Source organism: Emys orbicularis, chromosome 22, assembly GCF_028017835.1.
Source record: "Emys orbicularis isolate rEmyOrb1 chromosome 22, rEmyOrb1.hap1, whole genome shotgun sequence".
Taxonomy (NCBI): Eukaryota; Metazoa; Chordata; order Testudines; family Emydidae; genus Emys; species Emys orbicularis.
In genome coordinates, this window is record NC_088704.1 from 23,639,906 (window position 1) to 23,652,108 (window position 12,203).

The 12,203-nt window shown below is 41.7% G+C and overlaps 1 protein-coding gene across 1 annotated transcript; it reads right to left on the reverse strand.

The window, feature by feature from the left end:
• Positions 1-2,944: 2,944 nt before the first annotated feature.
• Positions 2,945-6,958, reverse strand: UTS2 (urotensin 2). Its single transcript, XM_065421168.1, has 4 exons — positions 6,856-6,958; positions 4,631-4,747; positions 3,734-3,777; positions 2,945-3,061 (listed from the first exon to the last, which is right to left on the reverse strand). The coding sequence occupies exons 1-4, from the start codon at positions 6,956-6,958 to the stop codon at positions 2,945-2,947; spliced, it is 381 nt and encodes a 126-aa protein (XP_065277240.1).
• Between the last annotated feature and the right edge of the window lie 5,245 nt (positions 6,959-12,203).

Here is a 12,203-nt window from a genome sequence, read left to right on the forward strand (position 1 = left end):
ACACTCCTCCTCATCCTCTAAAATAGCCCTCCCTATTAATGAGGCTCTCTTGGATCCTGCAGAAACCATATGGCAGACCCCAGCATCAGTGGCACCTACTTTTGCATCTGATGACGTGGGTTATATCCCACAAAAGCTTATGCCCAAATACATTTGTTAGTCTCTAAGGTGCCACAAGGACTCTCATTGTTTTTACTGGCACCTACTTGCAAGCAAACCAATTAAAAAAAAAAAAAAAGTCTCAGCTACGGAGAGAGAATTCCTCTTCTCCCACCCTCCCCCAAACTCCAGTGTCATGGACGCTGTGAACACTTGGGGCCATCAGCGCCAAATGAGGTTCACTCCCTATGACAAAAAGAACAGGAGTACTTGTGGCACCTTAGAGACTAACAAATTTATTTGAGCATAAGCTTTCGTGCGCTACAGCCCACTTCATCGGATGCATAAAATGGAACACACAGAGAGAAGATATTTATACATACAGAGAACATGAAAGGGTGGAAGTAGCCATACCAACTGTAAGAGGCCAATCAATTGAGATGAGCTATCATCAGCAAGAGGGGGGAAAAAAAACGTTAGAAGTGATAATCGAGATGACTCATAGAAGGTGTGAGGATACTTAACATGGGAAAATAGATTCAATTAGTGTAATGACCCAACCATTCCCAGTCTGTTTAAACCTAAGTTAATTATATCTAATTTGCATATTAATTCCCTATGACAGGGATTGGAAACATTTGGACCTATTTGGTAGGAAAGCCTATTCCTTGGCTATGCTACAGTTTCGAATCACTAAATATCAAGCCTTAACTTTGAAATATGACTATCAACTATTCGAAACTTAGCAACTTTATTGCTCAGCTTCCTGAGTCACAGAGTGAACAGTTCAAAGCTATCATCCAGGAGGGACAGCTATTAGCCAAGACAGCGCTACAGTCTGCCCTCGATGCAGCTGACACAGTGGCCCAGTCCATCTCCACAGCGATAGTTATGTGATATGCATCATGGTTACACCTTTCAGGCTTCCCTCAAGAGGTGCAGTTGACTGTCAATGACCTTCCCTTTGAAGGCACCAAGCTCTTCATAGCAAAGACGGATGCCTCTCTTCGTATCCTAAAAGACTCTCGGGCTGCTTGCCACTTGTTGGGATCTATACACCTGGACAAAAGAGAAAATTTGGTCTGCAGCCCCAACACAAACCACTCACCTTCTAACACCCGACAGAGCACTAATGCAAACCTCAGAGGAAGAAATCTTAATTTCCTAGGCAAAAACCATCTGGCCCATCTCCAAACACCAATTTTGACATGTTGGTCGAAGTATCGAGAGACCACTCCCCCCAACCATCATAGCTGACCACTGTTTCCTATGCATTTGGCTACTGCCTTGCAAAGTTCCACAGCACCTGGGAATGCATAACATTGGAACAATAGGTCCTGGAAGTTGTTCACAATGGATATTCCATCCATTTCACCTCCCTATCTCCTCCATTAGGAATACTGCTCGGGAGTCACTGACAATGGAGCACCCATGAGGACGCTACTTGAAGAAATAGTAGTTGTTAATCACCTTGTGCAGTAACAATTGTTCTTTGAGATGTTTCCCTCTATGGGTGTTCCACAACCCACCCTCCTCCCCTCTACTTCCAAGTTCTTGTCAATGACTCTGCAGTAGAGAAGAAACTGAGGGGGGTTAGCCCGTGTGCTCTGGCTAGCCTTGTGGCAGGGCACAAGGCGAGAGAGCGTCTGTGCAGGCATAACAGACACTGCTACCAAAGTTCTCCGATCAGCAGCGCAGAGACACAAGCACACCTACAGTGGAGCACCCATAGATACACACATCACAAAGAACCATTGTTACTGCACAAGGTGAGTAACTTCTTCTCACCTTGGGGTTTGAACAGTACTTTTCTCTATATAACACCTGATACAGGTGACAAGCATTATAAGAAGACAAATGCATGGAGCAGTTCTCTAGAAGATCTTTCGCTAACAGGCTTCCCTGCTGTGACAATTGGAGAACCACCCATGTAATTCAGTGAATCCTTCCACTGTCAAGGCTGGTTGTGTCCCCAGACACAGCCTCTCCAGCCCTTCTGTAATCAGCAGCATGGGGGGGGGGGGGGTGAGGGGCTGCTGTCCAGTGGTGTTGGTGGGATCTCATGCAAGTCAGCTATTGTGTTATACAAAATCCAGCAGAGCCAGAACTGAAATGAGGCTGCATAAATGTCAGGCACCATCCTAATACCTCTCTCCAGTGAATGCCCCTTACATCCCTAGTGTACTGGGCAGGGGTTAGAGTGTGTGCTGGGTGAGTGTAGCAGAGAGGCCTGGAAGGCAAAGAAATTGCCTGCTGTAAGAAATTGCTCTGTTTTCTAATATGCATTAGGTCAGGCTCCCATGTCCCCCACCTTTTCATCAGTTCTCCTGAGCTCTCTCCCATCCCCACCACTTCTGGTAGTCTGCTCCCCATCAGATGATTCCTTTTGGGGGTGATCCATATAATTATTATCTCTCTTTGCTATTACTGATCTGTTACTATATTAACACATTTGGAGATACAATTTGTATAAAAGACTATGCAAATTAGTGTGGCATAGTGCTGGTTCATCCATCCCTCTGCTTAGAGAGACAATCCTATAGAATTCCTAATTTCCCAGACTGGTCCCTCTTGCCCTTCTTGCCCCATCACTTAGTACCCAAGAGGAATGGAATCTCTGAAGGAAAATAACTCATTGCTCATGGGTTATTTGCAAAACATAGAGGATTTATTAATCTCCAAACAGCGTGGAATGTAGAGTTAAGAGTCAGCTTTACATTTCTTTATTCTCCTCATGTTAAAACAAGCAAATCTATGTACATGTTTCCAGGACAGTTATTAACATCTTTATAAATTAAGCAGCCAGGATGAGGAAAGAGTTTGTCCCCCACCCCACCGCCCCAGGTTACACACAATATTTCCAGAAGCACTCAGAGAGGTTCCCACGTTTTTTATTCTGTTTCCTGTCTTTGGCCAGCAGGCGGCTCAGCAAAGCAATTCGAGGGTGACTTCCATAGAAAGCCTAAAATCAAGCAACAGCATGCAGGTTAGTGAGGGGGAAATCAGATTAATCCTCTGAAAAATGCTTACAATGAGATGTAGTCCCTCTGCCATCTCTGACCGGGCCCTGTGGCCCCATATTCCAACTACCCCAGAGAGCCCAGTATCCATCTGTGATCCAAAATGCTAATCAAACTCCCTGCCTTAATCTTTAAAGGATCAATATATGGTAAATATTAATGATTTTGTATTATCAATTAGCCCATTATCATTGTGCTAATGTTTCACACATTGCAGTGAGAAAAGTGACATACTTATTGAATCCTTATTGAATCTAACCCATATCCATACACACTCTTTAGCCAGGCCTGTGGAGGCTGGAACTGGCCGTTTATTTGGAAGGCAGTTTTTCAGGAGAGGGCTGGAATTTTAAAAATATGCTAAAATGCTCTCAATTTCTGCCAAATCTGTGTTACTATGGCCTTGAAAATATTTTTAAAATTATGCAAATTAGCAGTTTTCTGCCATCATCTTCCAACATCCTTTTTCTGCTACAGAAAGGTGGGTCATACTTTGATCTAAACTATTTTTAAGTTAAATGGATCTTTAAAGGGTGTCTTATTATCCACTTCTCCTTAATCTAAAATGTGGGTTTCCAGTTTCTTATTTTGACAATAGCTAGTCGTTCACTTACCTCTTTCACATTTTCCCTTGGATTGTAGCTGCTAGGGCTGAGACCTGGAAAAACAAGTATGAAATGCTTCTTAATTTAGAAATGGAGAGACTACCCGTGTCACTTCTGATTGCCAAAATATAACCCACAGAGGTAAAACAGAAGTTAAGAAGATCAAATACCAACTATCCCTTCTGATGTAGGGGCAGTCCTTGTCATAGCACATTATTCCTGATGGGTGTATGATAGTGGGCCTGCAGCTCTTACCTCTAAGGACCCTCTCTCCCGCATAAGTCATTGTATCATGACATTTATGGCTGTAGATTCTGCATTTTCTGAAAATGCTGGTGCATTTCAACAGACTGTGACATTTGCAAGGCCCAGTTACCCACTCCCAGACCAAGTCCCTGTCTTGTCTAGAGGAGTTCCTTGCCTCCTAGTCATCATCAGCCACTCAACATCAGTATGAAGTTCAACAGACTTTTTTTCAGACTCACTGACTTAGAGGGCTGCAACTTCCTTTCACTGTTAATGAGTTCTTAATGGGATTCTACCTGATGGTTCTTTGATTCTCCCCCCGACTTAAAATGTTCCTGCTGGTGGGGTTTGGGTAGGGTGACCAGACAGCAAGTGTGAAAAATCGGGACAGGGGTTGGGGGGTAATAGGAGTCTATATAAGAAAAAGACGGAAAAATCGGGATTGTCCCTATAAAATCGGGACATCTGGTCACCCTAGGTTTGGGTTCTCTGCAGACAGTGAACTTCAGCTGCTTTGACAATGTGCACCATCCAGGCAGATTCATATTGCAAGATGTTTCTTATTTCTTGCTGCTCAAAGCAGCTGAATTTTCAGAAGGGACCCTTGGCATTTTGTACCTTGGAAAATCTCTATGTGGAAACTGCGTGGGAGAGCTTTACCTTCTTTGCTGGTACTGTCCTCAGTTTGTGCCCCCAGGAGCCTTGGCAGAGTCTGCAGCAGAAAAGCTCTCCCCAAGCGGTCCAATCGCTCCACATTTAATCTTGTATCTTCATCTGCTGTTGGTAGAAGAAGACATTTAAAGAAGACATCAGCGTCTGTATGGGATGACACCTGCCTCAGGACCCTGTTTCCTTTTGGGTAACATCCATTCAGTCAGATGGCTCCTGAGCAGGCCTGTGGGCCCATGTTTTGAAGACGTCAGCAGGCACCAGTAGTTAATCACTGACCTTTATTTAATGAATGTGAAAAAGGTGGTGATTGCTTCTTTGGGCACCTGAGTCACCCTCCTGATGTTACATCTATACATCTCTCTGTTCTCACTGTTCTAACAGATCTACCCAATTCGGCACAGTAAGTCACCCATTCGTTTGGGGCCCGGGGTACCTACAGCCCCAAGCACAGAAACTACTGCTGTTCAGAATGTCTGCAATGCTAAAAGAAATACAATGTGAAAGTGGCAGTCTTCCAAATGATAACATGGAGCAGCATGTGGCTCACTGCTCAGATGAACTGGACAGGCTACCAAAACAAGATCCGACTGTCTGAAAGGAAAGAAAGGTGGGATTTAACAAGATAATGATTTCTAGAGCTTTGTGGTACCATTTCAGGAGAACCTACATGAATACAAGCTGGGGTCTTTTAGCACCCTGAAATAGCTGGCTGATTTAGAGACAATATAATGGATCATAGGTATCATTTATCTGCTTTTGATTTCCCCACAAACCCCTTCTTTTATTTAAATGAAATGTAAAACATTTTAATGAAAACAAAATATCCGGGGGGAAGATTTTTTAAAAATCCTTGGCCATAAGTGAATACTGTAATTTGCCTAGTAACTGTGCAGAGGGACAGTTGCAGAGGTCACTGGGAAGTTTCAGAAATGAGTCTTTGCATAAGACAAGCTGCTACCTCCATGTGCAATATGCTGAGACATTTCACAAAGTTATTCTAACAAACTTTGCCTCTCCCTAGCAATGCTGATATACACCTTTGGTTTGAGATAAAAGTATATATTTGAATATAGACTCCTGATTTTGTCTCTTGTTCTCTAGAGGGTGCTTTTTTATTAGTAGAGTAGATTTAATAAGCTTAATGCATGCCTCCAGACAAATGCAGCTGACATTAATGGTTACTGCCAGCTCGTCCATCTTATCATACAGTGAATGATGTCTGGATTGAATGACAGCTGGCTGTAAACTGACTGCAATTACACAGTAGAAGGTTTGTAAAGACACTTGTTTAAATTTTGGACTTACTAATATTTAGAAAAACACTTTAGTGTCTATCAGACTTTGTAAACTAATATAGCAGCGGTGTCTCCAACAAAAGAACATGAATTACTTAAGTAGAGGGCAGGTAGGCACAGTCCCTTCTTCGTGCACAACTTTCTGACCTACAAGCACTCCCTGATCTTCCAGTCCTGAGCCCTGGCTCAGAGTTCTGTTCATATACTTCAATCCTGACTATATGGTATCCTCTCTCTTCCATTTTTGGACCCCTATACTGTTTTACCTATGCCCATCAGTCCTGACCTACTGTACCTCTTAACCTTGGATTTCTTTTCTTTTCTTAACCTTGGATTTCCCAAGCAGAAACTTCTTCTCTTTGTAAACTGAATGAAGTCTCCTTAGCGTGAGCAACTCTCTACCAGGATACTAAATGTGAAACGGCTAAACTCATTTTCACTGTTGACTTAAGCCAAAATTGGACTATCCTCAACTCCAACGGGAGTGGTTACTGCATTAATTTCTGCAGTACCTCTCCCACTTCTTCTAGATATTTTTTAATTTTAAAAATAATGAATAAGAAGTCTTAAAGTACAGCCAGAGGAACTGGCCATGCAGCCAGGCTACTCTAAATGGAGAATCAAATGTCAGCTAGCTCACATTTCATGTTGCAGGGTTCAGAGAACTTGCATTCAGGATCTGAAGGCAATAGCAAGGGATATTTAGGGCACCCAACCTCTCCATTTTATGAGGACTTACACTGAACTGCTGATTCCAACTGTGCCTCTAGCATCATGAAGAAACATCTGCTTTTTGCCACAGCTGAAGAACACAGATGAGAAAAGGTCCTTTCTGAAAGAATTTCTCAGTTACTCATTCAGCATTACTGTCCAGTGCCCTACTAAGCTCCTGACCACTAAAAGCAAAAAAAGTCTTACCTGAGAGCTGATAGGACACCTCCCTGGAGTCGATAATGGGGAGAGACAAGAGAGGACATGAGAGGCTGATAAGAAAGAGACAGCAGAATACCAGCCTATGCATTGTTGCTGCGTGAATATAATTCGTCTTCGTTGACCCCGTCGTGCAGAACCGCTATCTGACTGGTGCTTCTCCTCCCAATTTCACCCATTATATAGCCACTCATGACCTCATAAATATCATCATCCAAAAAAAAAAATCCAATGAATTTATTGCCCATTGATTCTAAATGGAAACCACTTTGCATTGATGTCATTTTTCAAGGTAACAGTTCATAGCCAATAAATTTACTGTCTCATTGCGTGGTGTACAAAGTGGATATTATATCAAACCAGGCACAGTAAAGTTTATAAATCTGGCATAAAAAATAACTCATGATTTATAACTGGAAGTTAACGAAAGGGTCAGACGTTGGTTGAAATGACCAGGGCAGTGAGATGGCTGATTTATGAGCCTTAGCAAGCTTGACGCAGAGCATCTGATATGAAATGTTTTTTTTTTTTTTTCCTTTTGTGAGTTGGATGGATGAGTTGTCATGTTGTGTTGGGGGTTCTTGTGCCAGGAGAGTGAGAAGAGAGGAGATTAAAACTTCCATCCAGTTGTTTAATTTGCAAAGAAAAGCTGAGCTGAGTTCAAGATGCTGGTGTTTTTCCCATAGATTTCATGTCTGTTTATTTTTTCCCATTTGCAAAGGCCTTTTCCAATATTGCCCTAGAGAATTGCCTTGGCAGCAGGAGCATGACTTTGATCTCCTTTACAGTTAGGTGGAGACTCGCTCAATACATATAAACTAGTTTGGGAAGTGTTAAATATAGGCCTTTTACTAGGCTGTGAGCAGCACTGACCTCCTTTCTAGCTTACCTACCACCTGTTTCCCTCCTCTAAAGAAATTTACTTGATCTTGTATTAGATAAAAGTATATATTTGAATATATATATATAGATTTCATGTCTGTTTATTTTTTCCCATTTGCAAAGGCCTTTTCCAATATTGCCCTAGAGAATTGCCTTGGCAGCAGGAGCATGACTTTGATCTCCTTTACAGTTAGGTGGAGACTCGCTCAATACATATAAACTAGTTTGGGAAGTGTTAAATATAGGCCTTTTACTAGGCTGTGAGCAGCACTGACCTCCTTTCTAGCTTACCTACCACCTGTTTCCCTCCTCTAAAGAAATTTACTTGATCTTGTATTAGATAAAAGTAAAATGTGCTACTCTCTAGCTGGCTATCTTTTTTTCTTTTTAAAGCTAAAATTGTGGGTACCATGCAAAACAAGCAGCCTCATGACTTTATTCTTGGTGTTCCTGCATCCATTCATCTACCTTGTCTCATGTCACCTCTCCTTGCAATCCCACCTGTCTTTTCCTTCTAGATTATGAACTCCTCTGGGAAGGGGCCAGGTGTTCATTCAAGCATCACACACCCCGTATAGAGATATTAATGTCATAAACTGACATATATTTATGCTGTGAACCTTTGCTTTGGGTGATGTTGAGAACATAAGCTTGCATTCAGGTCTACAAAAATGGCCATCCCAGTTCAGGCACACTGTCCCTGAACATAGTTTTCCTGCCTTCCAATGCTCTGGAAAAACAAAGTGAGCTCTGATCAGTTGATACTAGGACTTTTCTGGTTCCTTTTTTCTTTACTAATGAGGTTGATCTTTCATACTGTAAATTCTTTAGCTTCTGGAGTTACCTGAAAATTATCTGTAACTGGAATTCACCAGAAGATAAAATAAAAAACAGATCAATCACATCTGCATCAGCTTGAGATACAGGTCATCTGTCCAAGATGCAAGGACATATTGAGCAGCACAGAGATCATATTAGAAGGCAAACACATTAAAGAAGTATAAGCATTCATTTACCTGTGCAGCACTGTATTAGCCAACAGTGACCTCAAGAAAAAGTGACATCATGGATTGGAAAGCCATCCACACCATTCTCTAAAATCAACAATGTACAGAAATCAAAGATACACAGTACCAAAACAAAACTGTGAATGTTCAACTCAGATGTTGCCTATCTCAGCGCTAAGTTATGGCGGCAAGAACTGGAGATCTATGTTAGATAGCAAACTAGACACCTTTGAAAATAAGTGCTTAAGAAAAATTCTGTACACTGGATGGACAGACTTCATCACCAACAAAGAGATCTGATAAATCACTAACCAGCAGTTCATCTCCCCTACAATTAGAAGAAAGCAATGGACAGATTTGGCGCATACACACCGGATGCCAACATACAGACTCCCACATGAAGCTGTCAAGTGAAAACCAACTGGTGTGAGGAAACATGAGCACCCAAGAGAAACCTTAAGAAGAACCCTTTGCAGGGAGGACAGAAGAATTGATCTCAACACTATAGAGCAGATGGAAGCAGCAGCTAATGGCAGAGATGGATGGAAGAGAGTTTCCATCCTGTGCACCAACACTGGCACAAGAAGGATGGGAACATTCCATGTAATGCATGTCTTACATACATTGAGCTACATCTGTAGTAGTTTGTGAGTAGGTGCATATAGGGGCCATATATCAATTTGTAAAACATCTGTTGTAGGCGCCTCAACTGTGTGACCCATTTCCTACTTCCTGGACTTGTCTTTGTTTGGGTGGGTGAGTGAGATAGAAAAGAGTTCGACAAAACTAAATTAACAAATTCATGTACCCTTCTCCCCCTCCACAGGGAATGCAAGTGACTGAAGGAACTCTTCCCTCCATCTGTGACTCATGCACCTTTTCATTCCAAGATTGCAAACAGCAATTAGGTCTGATTTTTGCTGCATGACCTCATTGTTTAAGATGGTGCTGAATGCTCAGTACAAACACTTCTCCTTCAGTGAGCTATCAATGACAATGGCATCATCAACATTCACTCAGCACATCCTCTAAGGAAAGCTAATGAAGGAAGCACTCTATATAAGCAATTTTTGTCCTTTGTCTTCCCACCAGGAAGAGTGCAGCCTCTTACAGCAATCATGAAGTGCGTCATGTAGAAATCGGGCATCTTGCCCATATCTTATTGCTTTCTACTCAGGTCTTGCATTTGTCACCTATAAACTCTCCTTTGCTGGGGTGCCAAAGGCATTCAAAAACAGGGTGCACGTCATCATGCAAAGCAAGGAAACAACTACTCTAATGAGGATACAAAAACCCAAGCACGTGGATGGCAAAAGTGGATGTGAAATGTCAATTTGAAAATTTGGGGGATTCTTTTGGGAGAGTTTTTAAGCTTTTCCAAAACCATTATTCAAAACAAAAATATTCTCTGAATCCTTACTATGTTAGTAGATTTTGCTTCCAGTGGCAATACTTGCCTATGCGATAACAAGTCAATTTCAACCCAGTTTGATTATTGAACTTCTTGTGGAATAACAAGGAAGAGTAACCACATTACTGTACTTTCAATATTTAATAATAATCTTTACTAACCAGGAGGAACCATTGTAAACGAGTTATCTTATACTGTTGACCAGGTTTGATTGCAAACTATAAATTACTAAGGAGGTGTGGAATTTCTGTCATTGGAGGTTTTAAAGAGCAGGTTAGACAAACATCTGTCAGGAATGGTCTAGGTAATACTTAGTCCTGCCTCAGTGCAGGGGACTGGACTAGATGACTTATCGAGGTCCCTTCCAATCCTAAATTTCTAGGATTATTAAATCCTTTTATAAGTCGCTGATCTGGGATGCTCACTTGTTAGGGTGACCAGATGTCCTGATTTTATAGGGACAGTCCCGATTTTTGGGTCTTTTTCTTATATAGGCTCCTATTGCCCCCCACCGCCTGTCCCGATTTTTCACACTTGCTGTTTGGTCACTCTTTCACTTGTTCAAGTCACGCACACTAAGTTGTATTTCCAGTCAATTATATTTCCATCCATATACTGTTGTAAACCTGAGCATACAAAAGGAAGTAGTAAAGGAACTGAGATACTGAAAATTGGCTATTAGGAGACTTACAAGATCAAACAAAAACCTAACCATAACATGGACACTTCCTGTTAACTTTCCTTTTTCTTAGCTGCTTGTTAGCCCATTGCATAGGCAGTAACAGTAATATGGCATGTGTGGTGTGTCCTGTGTATAACCAAATAGTATTTCTACTCTTTGAATCTGAGAGAAAAGTTGTAAGAGATGAAAGTAGGCTTTTCTCTTAGCTGGGTTGCTGAAAGGCATGCATGTGTGCATGCATATGAGTGAAGATGGCAAGGAATTAAATGCTTCTGCCCACTTTTTTTTCCTTTTTCTTCAGATAAATGGGAAACAGTCCCTGGGACCTGGGCTAGTATCAGATCCCAGCTGCCAAAACACTGCTCCTTTGTAGGGCAGTTTCTACCCGTTCTGAGAATATCCTCTTTGAAGCAAGTCCTGCTGGGCTGGCACACAGTATTCTGGGTTTATTCTCTCCAAGTGAAGCCTTACAAACTGGCCCTTATTTTCCTTGTCCACCCAACACTAGAGAATTAACAACTAAAACCGTCACATGTTCAACATGAAGGACAGCAAATCTGGCATGACTGGGGCTTGGAAATGTTACACATCAGCCACCTATGGGGGGATTCAGATTCCATATTATGCATCTACTGGAGTACAGTCTTCAGACTCCGAATGAGGTTATTTTTGTCCCATGGGAATTAAACTTGTTCCACACAAAATATCATGGAGCCAACTAGGAAATTACAGTTTATTTTTGAAAAGTAAAATGGGGAACCAATACAGCTGGCAGAAGGGATAAGTAAAGGGAATCCCCTTCATTCCCCAAGTGCCCCCAAATAATCTGCTTTAACCCAAGTGAGAAAGTCTGGCCTGAGGAAGGAGTCTTGTACTGAACCAAAAGACCAACAGCAAATGCCCCAGCAGCAAAAAAGTGAATGGTCAGAGTTACTCGTAGGAAACTAAGAAAAACATAATATCTTACTGAAGTAACTTCTCTTACCTACACCTGGGTCTCTCTATAGCTGCAAAAACATACACAATTCCTAAGAACTTTCCTTTCTGTCATGTTACTCATCATGTTGAATGACTGCTGCAATCATAGCATTTTCATCACTGCAGTATCTGAGCACCAGAAGAATTTAGAGCAGTTTAGTCATCTCTGTTTCTGCAGATGGATGGGTTTTGTACCAGGTGCCTTTGTCTATATGTTAACAATTTTGGGGAGTGCTAGCAACAGTGCAAGTGCTAGTGTAGACAGGTCACTGGCATTTTTACCACAGAACTGAGTGCTGATACCAATCTCTTTTGTTATGAGGAAATGTTATGTTATTTCCGCAGAGAAAAATCAAGTGCATTCAGACTGAATGGA

Bases quoted from the DNA above. Each gene is read 5' to 3' on its own strand.
- UTS2 (XM_065421168.1), bottom strand. From the start codon at position 6,958: ATGCATAGGCTGGTATTCTGCTGTCTCTTTCTTATCAGCCTCTCATGT. The intron at 4,748-6,855 runs GTAAGACTTTTT...TTCTACCAACAG, and splicing joins GGTGTCCTATCAGCTCTCAG to CAGATGAAGATACAAGATTA. The intron at 3,778-4,630 runs GTAAAGCTCTCC...TTGTTTTTCCAG, and splicing joins GGACAGTACCAGCAAAGAAG to GTCTCAGCCCTAGCAGCTAC.